At 43.8% G+C, this 19,877-nt stretch overlaps 1 protein-coding gene and 1 long non-coding RNA gene across 10 annotated transcripts in view; one reads left to right on the top strand and one right to left on the bottom strand.

Moving 5' to 3' along the window:
- Positions 1 to 19,877, bottom strand: part of LOC143440026 (uncharacterized) — a 63,394-nt gene that overhangs the window by 26,065 nt on the left and 17,452 nt on the right. For all 9 annotated transcript variants that reach the window (XM_076926621.1, XM_076926616.1, XM_076926622.1 and 6 more), the window contains 3 exons: positions 8,571 to 8,639; positions 6,550 to 6,688; positions 4,658 to 4,758 (listed from right to left, as the gene is read on the bottom strand). In XM_076926621.1, coding sequence (XP_076782736.1) covers positions 4,658 to 4,758; positions 6,550 to 6,688; positions 8,571 to 8,639 — 309 coding nt within the window. The remainder of the gene's footprint in view (positions 1 to 4,657; positions 4,759 to 6,549; positions 6,689 to 8,570; positions 8,640 to 19,877) is intronic.
- Positions 8,347 to 15,238, top strand: LOC143440031 (uncharacterized). Its single transcript, XR_013107951.1, has 3 exons — positions 8,347 to 8,573; positions 8,904 to 8,987; positions 14,785 to 15,238. It is a non-coding gene; the product is annotated as an uncharacterized LOC143440031 (long non-coding RNA).

Here is a 19,877-nt window from a genome sequence, read left to right as displayed (position 1 = left end):
ATCTGACCAATACAGATGCAGATACTCACAGCCAACCATCCGACTGAGCACAGGGTCCCCAATGGAAGAGTTAGAGGAGGAACTGAAGGAGCTGAAGAGGATTGCAATCCCATAGGAAGAACAACAATATCAACTAACCGGACCCCCCCCCCCCCAGCTCCCAGGGACTAAACCACTAACCAAAGAATGAACATGGCTCCAGATACATATGTAGCAGAGGATGGCCTTATCTGGCATCAGTGGGAAGGGAGGCCCTTGGTCTTGTGGAGGCTCTATGCCCCAGCATAAGGGGATGTTAGAGTGGTGAGGTGGGAATGGGTGGGTGGGGGAGCACCCTCATAGAGGCAAAGGAGAGGGGAGATGGGATGGGGGGGGTTGCAGAAGGGAAACTGGGAAGGAAGACATTTGAAATGTAAATAAATAAAATAACCAATAAAAAAAAATTTTAAAATAAAGTGAGTCTGTTAAAAATCCCCAGGCTAAGAGGGCAGATTAACCAAGACAGTGTCCAGTCCATATCCAGTGCCGTTGGTGGTCGCCTGCCAGGTCTGTAGCTCACGGCCTTCCATGAGGACCAGACTTCCATACATCAAATACTTACCCAGGACACTGTTTGTTTTTAGTTCATCGTGCAGAGTCTTTTCCAAAAGCCCATTAATTATTAAAGATGGTCCTTTAAGTAAGCCCCATTTAAATTCGAGGTTATAATAATATTAACATCCCATAGAAATGAGTTGAAGTGAGTTGTAGTTGGGTATGATGATACAGGTCTGTCCACCCAGCTAAGACAAGAGGATCAAGAGTTAGAAGACATGGGGCAGAGAAATGATTCAGATATTAACGGCAGCTGCTGCTTCATTAGAGGACCTGAGTTTGGTTCTCAGAGCTCACTCAGAGGCTCACAAGTGTCTGTGATCCATTTCCCAAGGATCTGACAGGTCTGGCTTCTACAGACAGTACATAGTGCATGTTCCTGGTGTCCTTACATCCATGCAGACAAAACATTTGCACATATAAACTAAAAAAAATAAATCTAAAAAACTGATTAATGACTTATATAGCATTAAAAAGTATATATTTTGGGCTGGAGAGATAGATGGCTCAGCAGTTAAAAACACGCTCTACCAGAGGATGCAGGTTCAATTCCCAGCACCTACATAGTAGTTCACAACTGTCTGTAACTCCACTTCCAGGGGACCCAACACCTTCGCACAGACATACATGCAGGCAAAACATCAATGCACATAAAATAAAAATAAATTATTTAAAATATACATATCTTATCAATGAAGCTTCTTTTTTGTAGCAGGTAGAGATCATTCAGAAATCCACAAATAGTCAAAACGCAGGTAACAACTGACCAGTCCTAACTGATACGTCTACAATGTTGCTCCTAATGCTTAGGGGACATCACAGACAACAGAGTGGACAGTGTAAGAGCCAGAGGCCCGGGACATCTGCTGCAAGATTGTGTCTTCTACTGGCAGGGAAGCAATACCCATGAAATCTCAACAATATGGTCACTTCACTAAATGATGACATCACTAGCTGACATGCCAACATGAAGATGACATCACCATTTGACATGCCAACCTGAATGGGGAAAATCTCACATGGTCCCAGCCCTAGAGCTGTAGGTAATTGATAGGTGCTAAGACAGGTGTCTTCTGGTCACCACATTGTGTGTTCGCTTTTCTAGTGGCTTTCTGTTTTATATCTAAGTTATTGCACATTTTGAGTTAACTGAAGCGTTAAGTGACCCTTCCTGGCATAACAATATGCTCTAGGGGTGGGGGGGAGAGGGGAGCATGCAGACAACCACAGTGTCAAAGTCAGCCTGGCCAATGACCCCAACCCAACCCCCTTTTTGAGACACAGTCTCATTACTGGCTGTCCTGGAACTCACAAAGATCCACCTGCCTCTGCCTTCCAAGTGCTGGGATTAAAGGCGTGCACCAATGTCAATAAACAAAAGAGAACCCCACCTATATTGATGTGAAATTCCCTGACCTTCCCATGGGTCCTCCTTCTGGTCTCTGAAGCTACTCGGAATAAAGAAAGAACCATGCAGCGTACATATTGAACTTATATATAAGCCACTCAGTTCCAGTGGCTATCACAGAACATCACAGGCTGGGTTGTTTAAATGGCAGAAATCTGTTTCCTCATAGTTCAAAAGGTGCAAGTCTAGAGATCATGAAGCCAGCAGAGTAGGTCCTAGGGACGGAGATTTTCCCACTATGTGCTTAAATGTAGAGGATGGGGACAGCAAGCCCCACCAAGATGCCCCTCATGAGGATACCCATCATAATATCACAACCTCACCTAAACCCAGTCACCTCCCACACACCCACCTCCAACCCCATGGTGCTGAGATTTCTACAAAGATAATAAAGATAGTGATTATCTTCAGTTGTTACCTGTTTCTACCGCTCACTGAAAAAACCACCTCTCCTGAACTCTAAGAGTTACTTTGTTTCAAAATTGCTAGACAGATCTGCAGTCTGCAGTCAAGGGCCAGTCTGTCTTCTCCAGCGAATACAGTTGGTAAGTAAATTAAACCTTTGGCTGTAAATTAAACCTTCAGCCAAGTTCAGCCATCTGACAGACTGCCCCTCCCCAATATGGTCTGTGTGGCAAGCAGCAGATGAGGTGCTCCTTGCACTTGAGTGTGAAGCAGTCTTCCGCAAGAGCATGGCTCAGCTCTGCTGACAGCCTGGACAGGGTAGAATGAATGTGTCTCAGTGTGTTGGCTCCCTCTTGGGCTAAAATAGCGTTGCGGTAGAGAAGTTCAAAACACAACACGTTACCTTAATAAAATTATTCGAGCTGAATGTAGTGGTAGCCATCTACAATACCGGTATTTGGGACACTGAGACGGGAAGAGTGTGAGTTTGAGGTCAACCTATGTAGCAAGCCCCTTTCTTTAAAAACAAACAAACAAAAAACAAAAAAAAAACCCAAAGTTTACACAACATCCATGGTTGAAAAAAATATTCGTAGTAACAATTCAGTCTTAATGCTTATCCTCAGAGCAATTGACACCAGGACCTTTGCATGTGGACCCGGCTTATGAGGGCCTTGTTTATTTATCATTTATTTACCTTTTTTATTTGTTTGTTTTGTTTTTTGAGACAGGGTTTTGCTATGTAGCCTTGCTTGTCCCGGAACTCACTCTGTAGACTAGGCTGGCTTCAAACTCATACATCTGCCTGCCTCCCAAGTGCTGAGATTAAAGGCCACACAGTGTAGCCACCACTTGATTTTATAAGGACCTTTTTAAGCTGACATTGTTTCTGTACCTCTAGGAAGATATGACGTGGGGGAGGGGGGCACTACCCAAAACACCTTTTAGGGAGCAAGGTCAAAAGTCAAACTCAGATTTCCTTCCCCAGGACTAGGCTTCTCCATCACCACAAAAAGTATATAAGTTAAAATTTAGCAAGTAAAATTGACATGCCATTGGCCAGTGCAGCCTGGACATGCATGCATGGTCCACACTGACCCCTGAGATCCTTCAGTCCTCAATATCCAAACTGTAGCCCTGAGGCTCTTTAGCATGGTGTCAATTAGCTGGAGGGAATGGAGATGCACAGAACAGCAGGATAGGGTGGGGACTGGAGGCTTGTGGTGGACCAGATCACCAGCCCCATGTCCTGCAGCAAAATTGAGCACTAGACAGAGGCAAAGCCAAGTATCTCACCAAGGCAGCAGCTGAATGCAGTTCCGTGCACACACACCACACCACAAACACACACACACACACACACACACGTGTGCACATGTGTGCCCATGGAGGCCAGCGGTGTCAGATCGCCTGAAGTCGGATTACAGGCAGTTGTGATCTGCCCGATGTGGGTGCTGGGAACTGAACTAGTGGCCTCCTGGAAAAGCAGCAAGTTCTCTTAACCACTGAATGGTTTCTCCATTCCCAACAAGGCTTCTTGAATTGCTTGTACTATGGTTTTATGGAATAAAAAAATGGAATAATTTTCTTTCCAAACAGTTGCTTCCAATTGGCCGCCATTGTGGTTTGACTACAAGATATTCCCCATAGACTCTCATGGTCCTCATTCCCTGGCTGCTGGCATTACTGGAGAGACAGGATCATCTGAGAAAGTAATGCCTTGCTGCTGGCAGTATGTTCCCCAGGGATGAGGCTCTGAGGATTTCCCCTAGGTTCAGATGATTTCAGCTTCCTGTTCCTCGATGATGGGAGCCTCCTGACCGCATGCCCTCACTAGCCATGAGCACCATGCCCTCCCCACCATGGTGGACCAAGAATCACAATAAGTATGTATTCTGTTCCGTTGTCTGATGTTTTGGTCATAGTGATGTAGCAGTAACTCACACTTATCTTGCTAACCTGTCCCCTTCCCTGAGTCATTTCAATTCCATGTTTTTTTTTTCCTCCCAAGATGCACCAGGAAGGCGAGAATCAAGAATGTTTTTGTTGTACATCCTTCAAATGAAATTAGGTAGGTGATGTAAAAATACTACTTTCCACGTAGTAAGAATTTTAAAATGCAGGTCGTTTCAATTGCTTTCTTAAATGGCTATGTTACTGCTAACCAAATAAAAGAACTGTAATGTGGTAGACATAGAAAGAAAACTTTGTATTGCAAAATGCATTTTTCATGCTGGGAGGAACTCTTACCTGTGTCCCCTGGCATGCTCCACTGTCCTGAACAGTGCTGAACAACATCCTGGTCTCCTTTCTTCGGGAAGCAGCTGGTGGCCGGGGCCTGGGATTCATCACTAGGGAGAGAGACTAGAGTGTTATCAACAGCCAAATTTGTAATTGTATAAATGTCCCATTACCCTATATGTAGGAAAAGTGTGAATTTGTGTTGAGATGGGCTGCTTAAGGTTAAAATTCCAGCTTGGAGATTAAGCAGGCTGTTTCCTTGGGCATAAAACTAGAAATTTACAAGCTTCTCATCAATGTAAGACATACTTTTGAATTTCAGCATTCATTTGTCTAATTGCTATATCTAAATTATAACAGATATTTTTATTTATGGAGCTAGATGTGTCCTATACCTGAATCCCTGGTACCCAGGAAGCTTAGGAGGAACTGCCAACAGAAAGAGCAGGAGTTTGAGAGAAGCTTGCTACACTACGTTCGAAGATCTTGTCTTTTAAAATGTTTGACATCATAGAGCAGGAGATGGTAGCATACTGGGAGTTTGAGATCAGTCTGGGCAACCTGGTAAGACTGCCTCAAAATTGTTATTGTTGTTGCGATTGCTTTTGTTTGGGTTTTGTTTCGAATAAAGAGCTGAGGATGTAAGTCTTAGAATACTTGTCCAACACGCTTGTGGACCTGGGTCCAATTGAGATGCAATAAAAAAGATGCCACTGTTTTATGTGTGTGTATGTGTGTATGTGTGTGTACGTGCCTGCAGGTGTGTACATGTGGGGGTGCATGCATATGTGTGTGTGTGCAGGTGTGTGTGCATGCTTGTGTGTGCAAAGGTGCATGTGTACAAGTATACTGATTTGTGTGAAGGCCAGAGATTGTTATTAGGTCTGTCTGAATCACTCTCCACCTTTAAAAAAATAGAGTCTCTCACTGCCCAGTCAGCTAGGCTGGCCAGGCAGCAAGCCTTATGGATCCTTGCTCTCTGTCTCCTTGATGTGGGGATTACATGCTCTGCTCTACACCTGGCTGTTACCCGGATGCTAGAGGTGGAACTGAGGACCTCATGCTTGCACAACAAGCACTTCATTGACTGAGCTGACTTTCCCAGCCCCACACTGCTCTTTTTAAATATAGAGAATCCCTAAGGGCCAAGAGTGGCTTTGACAGCAGACACACTTCTAAACTGACCTTGGAAATGACACGTTTTTATCTTCACACAAAGGTGTTTCCAACCATGAAAACAGTTTGCATATTCTAACTCCTGCAGACAGTTTAAACCTTTTGCCTAAACTGCGTGGCTGTCTGTGTTCATCCAGAAAGACTTACAGCCTATATGAGTCCCCCCCCCCCCCCAGAAGACTTCAGATCTGATGGCATACTGACAGAGAGCTCACTGTGAAAGCCCAAGTACCAGCTGGGCCACCTTCCTGGAGCTTCATAAAGCAACCGTGCTGCCTTCAGGGCACGGCACCCACAGACACAAGCCAAGGAGCCTTTCCTCCAACACTCCACCCATTTGTCACATACATGCATATGACAATCTTCTTAGCAAGAAGTCAACAGTCAATAGTTATAATAATGAATAATCACTCTAGTGTGAGAGACAGGTCTTGACAAGATCAAGGGGAAAAACTGTAATCCTTAGCAGGGTCCTGGTTCCCAGAGGGGCCAACTTGGCAGAAAGAACATCACTGGTATTCATTTTATCAAAAAAAAAAAAAAAAAAAAAAAAATCCTTCATCCTGTTAATAAAATTATTAGAAATCAATACAGCTTTAAAATCTCTAACCACAGTCTGTCTTGAGAGCTCAATCCAGAAGAAAAACAGACCACCTGTTGCTTCCTAGAACTGCATTCTCAAAGGAACAAAAACCCCCAAGGGAGGAGAGAAGAAATATACAAACACTTAAATTGTATCTTCTGGAGCTTTTCTTTAGTTTCCACTCTGAGAGCTTCCTCCTGAACCAGTTTCCAGAAATCCTCGTAGTCACTCATGCTCTTCAAGATCCCACATCTGGTCAGATGGTTTTGCAACCCTATAATCTTATTTTCAAAAAGAATGGGCATAGAGATGAATCGCTAATACGGGACGACATTTTAAATGACAAATTGTCAGCCAGAAGCTGAGTGAAAATATTAACCGTGTTTCTGAACATCAGAGTGTAACTTCTGGGTAACCTCGGCTTACTCAGCTCAGGCAGACTGTCAAGAGGGACACAAGAATTAATACCATACATCACGCTTTTAAAGTTTTCTCTCCCTAAATTCTGTGCATTCACTTACATTTCAACAATTAAAGGAATCAATCAGAAGGCAGGCAGCCAGAGTACTTTTTTTTTTTTTTTAAAAGAGAATTAGTAGCAACCTGAAGTTAACACTAGCTTGGCTGGGAGGAGGGCTGGTCTGAAGACAACCAGAAGAAGTGAGCTTCTAATATTTTCTGTGACCACACCCTCTACCCTAATTGCCACATAGAAGCATGCTATCTGCTATGCTTGCCAATTTAGCAGAAAGGAGGCCTTGGGATTCTTCCTCTTCCCAATATATTTGAAATGATAATTCTGCTTTGTAGATACAAGGGTCTGTCTCTAGGACCACTTTTAGGGGAGTCTCAGACACATGATGGAACAGCTGCCTCAAAAACTGGGGTGGGGAGAAGCCTCCCATGAGCCTGGGGACTTAGAACTTGAGGGAAGCCAGTTTGTGAAAAGGCAAATGCACCCATTTACTTTTCTAAGAGGCTTTTATATGTGATTCTAGCTAGCATCAAGCAACCAAGGCCATAGTTGTTCGATGGAAAGGCCATTCCAAAGTCACTTTCTGTGCAGAGATCAATCCCTGGACTTCTTGGGCAGCCTCAGGTAAGGGAATCTCTTCTGGAAGCTGGCAGACACAGAGCTTAGCTGGAGTTCAGGACTATTATGAAATATAATGCAGCGAGGGGTTACCTGGTGGGCCCATGCCAAGGTATGCCCCTGAGAAGTTATTCCAGGCAACAGATCTGGTATAAAGGGGCCTTGTTGGAGGAAGGGAGAGGAATAACGACCTGAGAAGAGGTAGAAGCAATAAGTAAGCCTGGAGGACACAGAGACAGAGGCACAGAGAAGGTGAGGAAGGGGAGAACACAGAACACAGAAGGGAGAGAACGCCAGAACAGAAAGGGCTGGGGTGGCGGGTAGTCCTTTTATACATAGGCCACACCTGACACCAGACAAACGTTGGTCACTGCTAGGTCCCTGAGAGGAGCCTAGTGGAATCGCCTATAAACTAACAATGCACCTGGCACAAGAGACCGTTGAGTTTGATCTGATCTGACGGGGGAGGGAGCGGGGAGGGGGTGGGGGGTGGGTGGGTGGCGGGCGAGCAGGCTCTCCTGCAAAACAGTGGCCTGAGATTTAACAAATCCAAGAGAAAAATAAAATGGGCCACGCACTGGCCTCTAGCTGCGGGTTGGTTGGCGTTCATTCATTTGTTTTTGGATAATCAAAACGCAGCTTACATTCCACAGACACCACCCAACCCCAGTCTAATTTCTGATGCAGAAATAGGAAGAGTGTTAAACTGGTTTTCTGAGGAGACTATGGACTACCTCAGATTCAGGCTGTGGCTTTCTAAAGGAAGAACTCTTACCCCCTCTGCAGGAAGTGATTAAAGGACCAGGGCTGGAGGTCCGGGGATGAGGGTGGGTGTCCCTGCCAACTCAAGCTTAGAGCCAAGCCCTGAGGCTCACGCGTGTTCTTGGGAAGAGCTGTTGGGTCTCCCTCCCCTCTGCCTGTTAGGCAGGTGATTGGCGGTTGTCTCTGGTGGAGGGATTTGTGACAAATGCCCGCCTGACCCAGCAGGGAACAGGTCCCTTTTTCCTGAGCCTTTGGGATACACAGTATGCTCCTTCTCACAAGAGTTCATGCCCAGGGTCCGGTCTTACCAGGTAGGTGTTGGACCGGGGAGGGAACCCGGTTGAGGCCTTGGGCGGGGATGCTGGCCAAGCTTCGGACTGCAAACAAGCAAAGAAAGGTGGTGAGCAAGGCGAGCGGTGGCCAGGAACAAAGCCTCAGGCAAAGGAGAAGTAAACAAGCAACCACAGGAAGCCATTAAGCAGAGTGGGCGCTAATGAGTGCGCGGCGGGGCCCTGCTCACCCGCCCCGCCAAAACCACCGGGGACTGCCTCGCCGGGCAATTTGGAGCCCAGAGCCCTGCTGGCAGGCTATAAACCTGTTTGTAGTCTCCATCGGTTCCCCCTTCAAGTTTGTGTCGTTAGGGGTGAAGAGGAAAGACCATCGGATGCTGTGATCTCTTCTCAAGACCTGCAGTTGAAGGGGGCAGATGGGCTTCCAACTCCAAGGTAAAGGACTGCCTGCTTCCCCACCCCCCACCCCCAACACACCCTTTGCTGGCCACGGTGGGAGACCAGGGGTGTTAAGTCCACCTTCCAGAGTCTTTTGAAACGGTTTTTCCTTTTAAAGGAAGTCATTTGACTTCCCTAACGTTCCGCAGAGTTTCCACCAAGTTGTAAACCATGCTTCCAAATTGCTTAAAGGAGCAGAGGCTTGTCTAAGATACTTCAAAATGCTTACGGCTGAGCTGGAATTCTTCCACGGCAGGGGTGGGTCCTAGTCTCTTGCAGACGCTGTAGGGGCAGCCCTACTTCTAGCGCATATTCCGAGCATCCTCGGGGATGCCGGTCTTCGCACCTTCTTGTCCTTACAGCAGCGACACCCAGCGGCCATGCTTCGCACCTGCCATTCCCGGTCCTGGGTACCCAGAACCTTAGACAGCCTCACAGGTCCTTCTCAAGGACATAGCCCCAGACCACACACAGAGAGAGGTTTAGGAATTCCCAGCCTTTAAAGCCCTCGCATCTGAGATGGTTGAGGAAGTGTGTGAGAAAACCAGCTGAGGATAAGTTTCAGGAGGGCTCTAGATGTATGTGCAAGATGTTCTCTTAGAATCGCCTAAAACTTGTTTTCCATCCTTTATGGGAAGATGGGGACGTATCATATAAGTCGATCGCCGTAAACACCGTAGTCATATTTAAAGAGCCACAACAAATCACTTTAAATGACCCCAGTAGGAACTGTGGTAAAGAGTGGATGTCATCTGGGGTCCCTGAGTGAGCCTGGGCACACATGCCTTGCTGGGGTCCCTGAGTGTGTGCACACGCACGCGTATACGTCTTTGCTTTCATTTCTGTCAGTTCGTTTTGTTCAGTGGAGAGATGTTCAGTTACAGAAAGACTAGGAGGGTTTCCGCTTGCCTCCAGAGACCTCTGACTTCCTGACCCCACTACTGGCAGCTCAGCAACCTGCTACTCCAGATCTAGGAAACCTGACCCCCTCTTCTGGCCTCCAAGGGCACCCATACATGCACACACTCACACATGAATACATATAAATTCTTCTCAAAAGCTAGAAGCCAAGAGAGCCATTCTGTGGTGTTGGGTAGATACATTCGAAAACAGTTGTCTGTGGTGAGACTCACAATGTACTGCTGATTTAACTGGAACTCATCTAAAATTAGAGGTAAAGATTTCTTCCCAATGTAAAGACAGTTACACCGGCTATGGTCTGTGGTCTTGTGGGATGATAACCTGATTTACCATTATTGACAAGCATGATTCAGCCTTTCTTTATCGTCCACTATGTAGTCTTCATAAAATAACTCCTTTCTCATTTTTATTAATTCTTTGAGAATCTTTTACAATGCACTTAGATCATATTACCCACCCCCTTTGCTACCTGCCCAACTTTCTGGGTTCTTTTTTTGTTTTTGTTTGGTAGGTTTTAATTCATCAAGTACACTTTATGCTGCTCGTATACTCATAGAGTTATGGCATTCACTACCCACCAGGGGCCACACTCTTTGTCTTGCTTAGGGTTTTACTGCTGTGAACAGACACCATGACCAAGGCAACTCTTATAAGGACAACATTTAACTGAGGCTGCCTTACAGGTTCAGAGGTTCAGTCCTTTATCATCAAAGTGGGAACATGGCAGCAGCTAGGCAGGAAAGGAGCTGGAGGAGCTGAGAGTTCCACCTCTTGTTCCGGAAGGTGGCTAAGAGAAGACAAGTTTCCAGGCAGCTAGGACAAGGGTCTTAAAGCCCACGCCCACAGTGACACACTTCCTCCTACAAGGCCACACCTACTCCAACAAGGCCACACCTCCAAATTGTGCCACCCCTTGGGCCAAGCACATTCAAATGAACCACAGCCTTAAAACTGACTCTCCCTCTCCAAGCAAAGGTCAACTGACAATAGCTCTTAACTAGGGGTGGGAGGGGCTGCATGTCACACACCCCCCCCATGCCGTAATCTTGTTTGGCTCAAGTCCTGAGTCTTGTGCACAGTCTCAACTGCTGTGAATTCATACGTTCAGCTGCCCTGCTGTGTCCAGAATGCATTGTTTCCGTGTAATCATCCACCGCCTATGGCTCTTATAATCCTCCCGCCCTGTCTTAAGGGTTGTGATGGAGGTGTCCCATCCAGGGTTAAGCCTTGCAGAGTTTCTTATTCTCTGCACATTGGTTAGGAGTGGGTGGCTGTTAATTGATTGCCATCTACAGCTGGTAAAAGCTTCTCTTGGAATAGTTGACCAATCCACTAATCTAATTTATTAGATATATAATATGTCAGTATAATAGAATGTATATATTATAATATATATGTGTGTATATATATACACATATTATATATATACATACATATATACATATATATATATATATATATATATATATATATATATATATATATATGTATATATAATATGTCAGTAGGAATCAGTTAAATACTATGTCTCTAGGGCCCATGACCTGTCTAGCCACAGGCTCTTGGCTCCAATAATGGGGCCAGATATGGGTTCAAATGGGTGGAGTAGGACTTATATCCAATCAGAAAATGGTTGGTCACTCCCAGAACATTTGTGTGTCTATTGCACCAGTGGGCATGTCTTGCCAGGCCAGTCATTACCACAGCTCACAGCGTTCTTGGCTGGGTAAGGCTGATGATCACTTCCCTCCCCTTAGCATGCATAGTACTCTCCAGCCCTATAAAAGCTACCTAGTAAAGATGAAGCTTCCAAGTTAGTACCAGCATGATTTCTCCATGGTCTTTTGGTTTTGGGTTTTGTTTTGTTTTGTTTTGTTTTTCGAGACAGGGTTTCTCTTTGTAGCCCTGGCTGTCCTGGAACTCACTCTGTAGACCAGGCTGGTCTTGAACTCAGAAATCCGCCTGCCTCTGCCTCCCAAGTGCTGGGATTAAAGGCGTGCACCACCACTGCCCGGCAGTAATAAGGTCTTACTGTCAAGTTCTGGAGGGTGACTGAGAACATGGGCTTAACCTCTAGTTTCTGGGTCCTAGAGCCTGTAGGGTTTGTGGGTCTAGGATTTTAATGACCAACAACTCCAAACGAGAGTCAATCTTAACATCTAACTTATCCCCTTGGCAACTATTGTGTTTAGTTAAATCTTTGCCATGCATTTTTAAAAGAGTTATTTATTTTACTTTGTGTTTATGAATGTTTTACCCACATGCATGGATATGTAGAGAGAATAGCTGTGTGTTGTATGGATGCATAACCTGTCAATAGATACAGCCACTTGCAAACAACAGTCTAAAATTAGAAATGTCACAATTTTTTTTCCTTAAGGATACGATGTAGGTTTTTGCTTAATAATAAATAGAAATAAATGCACATCAATCTTAGATTTATATAAAGAGAGAGGGGAATATAGGTGTATTTATCCACATAGATACTAATCTCCAAGGAAGGGAAAAGGAAATGGGAATTGATACAAATGTTTTCAAGGGTACATAGCTAATAAATAAATAAATCCAGGCCTTTGATCTCAATACTTGAGAGACAAGGCAGGGACAGGTAGGTTCCTTGTGAGTTTGAGGGCACCCTAATGTACAAAGCAAATCCAAATCAGCCCAGGCTACACAGAGAAACCCTGTCTCCATAAATAGTAATAACAATAACAATAATTATAATAATAATAGATTTGAATTATTTTAATTGTTTTAAATTATTAAAATGAAGTTGGTTGTAAGTTTTATGGTTGTGATGGTATTTATAAATCCTCTATGAGAGACGTCAAAATAGGACAGACCTACGTACGAAGGAGGCTGCTGGGTTAAATCAGTCCATACTCTTAATGACTTTAGACTGCCAGACCATGGATATGCTATGTTAGGACAGACGCTCTGTATTTGTGTTAACAGAAAAGAAGAAAATGTATATATGATTTTAACATTCATTTGAGGCATTGTGCTTATATAATTCTTAAAGATGCAATATAAAGTTCTAGTACTTTCAAAAGCTGCTACCACAAACTGTAAGAAATGATAAAAATGCAAATCATGAACTATTAGGGATGGTTAAGAAATACAAATTAGCCGGGCGGTGGTGGCACACGCCTTTAATCCCAGCACTTGGGAGGCAGAGGCAGGCGGATTTCTGAGTTCGAGGCCAGCCTGGTCTACAGAGTGAGTTCCAGGACAGCCAAGGCTATACAGAAAAACCCTGTCTCAAAAAACCAAAAAAAAAAAAAGAAATACAAATTAATAGTCATAGTCAAACTCGTCATATCAGAGACTAATTTAGTTAATAACAATGAAATGTTTACAAGGTTATTTAGATAGTGTATAACTAAGAATAAACAATGTTTAACAATTCATAGATGATAATATAGATAGATAATTGGCCTTCAATAACCTCAGAGAGCCACAGAATATGACATTTAAAATTATGTCATTATTACAAGATCTTTTAACTATGAGTCAGATCTGTTCCCAGCAGCACCCCCAGTCCACTTCAAAGCAGATGATGGGCTCCAGTAACTTCCATATGGAGTTGCTTCAATTATGGCAAGGTAGCCACTGGGCAAAGAAAATGCCCGAACTTCATCTACTGACAAAATGCTGTCCAGAAAGGACAGTCACAGAGAAAGGACTTGCCTAACTCTGCCAAGACAGAGTAAGCAAGTCCTTCATAATTCCTGCTTCACAAAAGGTCTATTGGCTATTCTAGCCAGAGGGCTGAATATGGATGCCCCAACATTATAGAGAATATTGGGCACTGTCCAGGCAGTCAGCTGTCTTTGTCATTTCTATTATTTTTGGAAGCTGTGTTCCGGCACTTCCTACATACTCAGATAATATTTATTCCTTTTCAGGTCTTTGATGAGGTTGAAGACTAGATAGTCATAGTCTTACTATAAACTTAAGTTGTTTAGGATTTAAAAGGATGTTTTTAGTTTAAGAAAGTATTTTTAAGTTAATAATATAAATTAGGATAGAAATTGATTTAGATGCAGAACTGTAAGTACACCAAGATAGGATAGATAATAGAATTTTTTTTCCTTAATTGCCAAATACTATAGATTGGACATTGTAAATGTATATAATACCTTATAGTTTTTGTAATTGTTTCATAAGCATTATAATTGTATTCAATTTATATTTGAAAGAAAGGGAGCCTTTTATTGAATTAACAATGATAATTGTAGAGAGAATATCTTGTGTATTGTCTATGGACACATCATCTGCCAATTAAAAAGCCTATAGCCTATGACTTGGGCAGGAAAAAGAAGTGGGACATCCTAAAGAGAGAAGGAATTCAGGGATAAAGCCAGTTGCAGGAAGATTACCCTGGAAAGATGTGAGGAGATGGACACAGGATTACCTGAGCATGGTAGCCAGTCACATTGTAGAATGTAGGTTAAAAATAAATGGGGTATCTTTAGTTATGATCTAGTCAGAACAGAGCCTAGCCATATGGCCAAGGTATTTGTAAATATATTTTGAGTCTGTGTCTTATTTCTGGGAACATGGGGCTAACTTCTACATGCATATGTACTATGTGTACAATTGCTAGATCTCCTGGAACTACTGTTACAGATGATTGTGAGCCATTATACAAATACTGGGAATCAAACCCAAGTTCTTCGCAAGATCAATAAGTGTTCTTACCCTCTAAGACATCTCTCTCTCTCTCCAGGCCTTGCCATGTTTAGTTTTTATTTCTATGGGAACTGTTTTCAGCTCTGTGAGCAGTGACAATTAGAGATACTACAATTGCCAAGTGTTTTCATGTGGCAGTCAGTTGTTTCTGCTTCCTTATCCCTGGGTTCTCTTACAGGTGCTGCCATGGGAGGAGGAGAGTGAAGCCCACGCCCTGCAGTCCAGGCTATACAGCTTAAAGTAGTCTGTCACTGTTATGGTAACAATGTATCTGGTGTTGTTTTTGTGAATGGAGAATATTCTTTGACAATTTACTCAACAATGTTTGTACACCAGTATCAATTCAATTTTAAGAATTTGGCATGTTTTCACATTTACTGTTTTATTTGTTTGTTAGCTTGCTTGTTTGCTTGCTTGCTTTTGGAGATGGGGGCTCTGTATAGCCCTGGCTGTCCTGGAACTATCTGTGTAGACTAGGCTGTCCTGGAACTCACAGAGATCTTCCTGCCTCTGCCTCCCAGTGACAGGACTAAAGGCGTGAGCCACCACTGCTGGGCTCCATTTACATTTAATTGTTTTTGTTTTGTTTTTGTTTGTTTTGTTTTGTTTTTGTTTTTGGTTGTTTTTTTGTTTGTTTGGGGTTTTTTTGTTGTTTGTTTGTTTGTTTGTTTTTGAGACAGGGTTTCTCTGTGTAGTCCTGGCTGTCCTGGAATTCACTCTGTAGACCAGGCTGGCCTCGAACTCAGAAATCCGCCTGCCTCTGCCTCCCAAGTGCTGGGATTAAAGGCGTGCGCCACACCGCCCGGCTTGGTTTTGGTTTTTTTCTCTCTTTTTACATTTTACATTTCATTGGCTTTCCTAAAATAGGAAAGATGTTTTCATTATATACCAAAGTCTTCATAATGTTCTTTAGGGAAGCCTAAAATCCTGTTCCCCAGCAGACAAAAAAACGAACATACCTTCCAACACTTAAATAAGCAAATTGAAAATTTGCTTTTGGTACTTAAAAACTTACCCACTTAAAAACCGATTAAAAGCAGCTTTGGTACTTTGGGGAGCCTGGAAGATTGCTTAGTGTTTAAAGGTATTAGCTGCCAAGCCTGACTATCTGAGTCTAATCCCTGGGACCCACATGATGGAAACAGACCTAGTCCCCTACATTGTCCCCTGACAGAGGTCCTTTGTATCATGGTGCATGTGCACGCACACATGCTCAAGCACATACACACGAGAATAAATACATACACTAAAAAATGCGCATCCCACTGGTGGTTAGGATACAATGCATGAGCCGCAGAGCTGAGAGATGGCACTGACTCTACACCACTCCCTTCTTGGTGGCTGTACTAAAGGCTTGCAATATGTATGCTGTATCATGGTTCAGAGCCCCTTTCACTGTTCTTCCAGGAGTCTAGAGCTGTCTCAGAGGGTGTTGTGGGTGCAGAGGCCCCAGGACGCGTCGGTGACCTGCAGCCACCCATCTAACCTTTCCGGTGTTAATGGTCTCAAGTCTAGTCATAATGACAAGCCTGGCCTTCTCTCTTCTCTCACAGCCCTCTGTCCTCTGCCAGTCTCCCTGTTTTATCTCCGGAGCCTTTCATTTTGGCAGAATAGGGAAAAGCAAAAACAGAGTTAAATGGAGCGATTTGGCACACCAACCTGTGGTGTTTCCTCGGAAGGCATCATTGCTTAAGTCTCAGAATAGCGCCTTCAAGCCAAAAGTCTGGAGAGAGACATTGATACAATGTACTATTGAGGAAATAACCCACCTAAAAACTGCAACTGATTGAAAACAGAGTAAGCTTATTAAGAGTCTAAGAGTTTTTCCTGCCATTAGTATAATTAAGAGATGGACACAAGTTTGTGCTGTTCCTGTGAGTTAGACGGCAACACACAAGCACTTGTGACCCCTGGAGACAGGAGACCATCTGTGCTCTGTAGAGTTAGCTCTTGGGACTGAAGAAAGAGTTCAGCAGTTAAGAGTATTGTCTGCTCTTGCAGAAGACCTTGGTTTAGTCCCTAACACCGAAAGGGCAGCTCACAACCGTCAGTTCTGGGGATCTGACACTTCTCCTAGCTTCCATGAACGCTGCATGTACATAGTATGTAAGCTCGTGTGTGTGTGTGTGTGTGTGTGTGTGTGTGTGTGTGTGTGTGTGTGCAGGCAAAACACTCATACACATAAAATAAAAATAAATCTTCATTAGTGTTAGTTCTGACTAAGATGAATCCCTGAGCCAAGGATTGAACTTAGCAGAGCGTGTGCATCTCAGCATTAGGCCCTGGGATTTTACTCCTGGCGTTTGTTACCTCTCAAAAATCCAAGTCAATTAAAAAAAAAAACTATCAGAGTAGAAAAGCTCCTTCCTCTCATAGCTCTAGATCCACCTCATCCAGACTGACACCAGGCCCTTCAATCTCTGCATCTTCTCATTGGACAGTCATTCTATGTCTCCTGCAAAATGACTGTGTGACAACTGTCTCTTTTTAAAGATTTATTATTAATACAGTGTTCTGTGTGCTTGCAAGCCGGAAGAGAGCACCAGATCTCATTACAGATGGTTGTGAGTCACCATGTGGTTGCTGAGAATTGAACTCAGCACCTCTGGAAGAGCAGCCAGTGCTCTTAACCCCTGAGCCATCTCTCCAGCCCCAGTGATGGACTGTCTCTCAAATGTCAAGTGTAAGAATGTCTTTGAAGGCGGTGCCCACCTTTACTCCATAGTATCCGGGAAGATTCAGGAACATGTGACCTTTGAGTCTCATTGCTAAAGTGGGAAGTGAGAAAGGGAGACTCCGATACCATGCACCCCACAGTTGGTCCACAATCTCTCTGTGTACACCAGCACCCTGCCCCTTACACGATGTATCTTAGCAACAGGTGAAGGGCAAAGGCACCTTAAATTTTCAAATACTAAAATTCAGATCTGGGTTCCAAGATTTCATTGCCATAGACCTCAAACTCTATTGAAGATTTTTACAAACAAATACAGATGACTAATGCCTCTGGTTAACCAACACAGCAAAATGAAGTAGGAGAAGGAACAGTTCCAGGCTGTCCTGGGCTGCATAGCCAGACTCTGTCTCAAAGACAGATAGACAAACACAGACAAGACAGACAGGCATGCATGTGCATGTACATGCGCGAGCACACACACACACACACACACACACACAGAGAGAGAGAGAGAGAGAGAGAGAGAGAGAGAGAGAGAGAGAGAGAGAGAGAGAAGCGCCTAATTAAACCTGTAAAGAAGGGGATCCAGGAAAGATTCAGATTGAGGTACACACACGCCATGAAAGTACCCTCCAATCACTGCTAATTTGCAAAACAACAGATGGCTTTAGTGAACAAAAATTGTTGAATACTATTGTAGAGTGAAAAATTATAAAGGCCATTTTATGAAATATGTGTAAATTTTTTCACCTTAGACCTTGGGCAGAAAAGCGCCTGCCAGCAGGTTTGGGTCCATCTAATTAGTTACAGAGGAGGGGGAGTTACAGGACAAAGGCCTGTTAAGAACATCCCAGAAACTGACTGGCCAAGAGAGGAACTACACCCTGCCCCCATGGTACGGCCTAATTTTTTAAAAAAAAAAAAAAAAAAAAAAAAAAAAAAAAAAAAAGTAAAACAACCAATCCTGTGCACCCGCGCGAAAGTTTGCTTTTTCCCCACCCCGCCCATATATAAGGGCTATGCCCCTGAGCCACGAGGTCAGTCCCTCTATCCCCTATGTGAGATATGGGGATATGGGCTGGCCCAGAGCTCTGATTTAATAAACCACCTCATGTGCTTTACAGCAAGATGGTCTCTCGTGTGTCCTTTGGGTGCGTGCTATCCTGTGACTTAAGTGGACCTCCTTTCTGGGGAATCCCGGACCTTTCACTATTCCAAAAAGTAATCATTTATGAAGCTTTTCATTCAAAATATCTGGGCTGGGATATTCACCTTCTTATAGCCACTGGCAGATTCCTAGACTCTCTCTGTCTTTGTTGGAAAGCAGGAAAAAAAAAGGGAGGGAGGGATATATTTTTAAAGTTCGTGGGATTTCAGAAGTGTAATTTTTTTTTTGTTTTGTTTTCTTGCTTGTTTTTACAGTTTTGTTTGGGTCAAGAGGAAAAAATGAGGTCACTAACAAGTTGTTATAACTTTAAGTCTCGAATAAATCTGTCTCAGAAGCAAACTGTGGCTTAAACAAACCATTAACCATTTATCTGTCATCTGTGTCTGCTAAGGGTAAGCTTTTAAAACATATGCACCTCAAGTCTGGCCTTTCCTGTCCGTACACTGTGGGTAGCACCTAAAAAACACAATCATGGATGGAATTTCCAGTAGGAAACCCACTCTTTCACTACTCTTTCATACACATATTTCGTTAAAGATGTTGTACGTTTATTTATGGAAACATAATTTGAAGCAAACAGTACTTTAGCAATAATTATACGCACATCACAAACCCATAAGCGTTACTTGACTGTTAATATAGATTCCAGACAAAATACAAGCCCTTTGTAGCTCTAAGCTTCCTGGGGATGTATATGAGTCTCACCTCCAGCCTTAGAGAGGGACCCAGAAAGGGCTCTAGCTCCACCGTCCTGGGATGTGCGTTTGGGGTGGGGGGATTCACTTTAAAATGGAGATTCTCCCTTTCTTTTTAGGAAGGAAACTGAGGAAATTGTTTCAAAACAAAATAAACGTCCAGGACGGAGCTGGGAAAGGGTGTGAAGGAGTGCCCTTTGATTTCCCAACTTGTGTATTTGGGCTCAGACAACATCTTATGTGCATACCAATCAAATGGTAATCCTTGTCTCCTGCAAGGAGGGTGACATTTGACACTAAGTCATCTTGTCAACAGAAGGGCATGGGAGTATTTTAATTCCAATCTAGGGGAGGTGGGAGGGGGAGGTGGGAGATCCCGGGGACAGGTTTGGGGACTGACTCAGACCAGGAGAGCCGGTGACAAGAGGAATTATTTCCATATCAATGACCTCTTTCAAAGGTGTGAACTTTGCCCACAAGGCTTTCAGGTAACTCTATGTAAGTTACTTACCCACCCTATCCTGGTAAATGTTCACAAGCTTGAGGGTGAGCTTGAGGGGTCCACCCCAGGGGGCCCAGCAGCAGCTTGGGGGTCCCTGCTAGGAAAGGACCACATTAGAGAGCAGGGGGCCCAAGCTTTACTGTTCTCTCAGATGTGCAAAACTTTAGTGTCATCCCAACTTGTAGCTGCACAGATCAACCTGTTGTCCACAACACTGTCTCCAAGTCAG

Source organism: Arvicanthis niloticus, chromosome 28 (assembly GCF_011762505.2).
Source record: "Arvicanthis niloticus isolate mArvNil1 chromosome 28, mArvNil1.pat.X, whole genome shotgun sequence".
Classification (NCBI taxonomy): Eukaryota; Metazoa; Chordata; class Mammalia; order Rodentia; family Muridae; genus Arvicanthis; species Arvicanthis niloticus.
The sequence above is the reverse complement of the archived record's forward strand: the minus strand, read 5'-3'. Positions and strand labels throughout refer to the sequence as shown.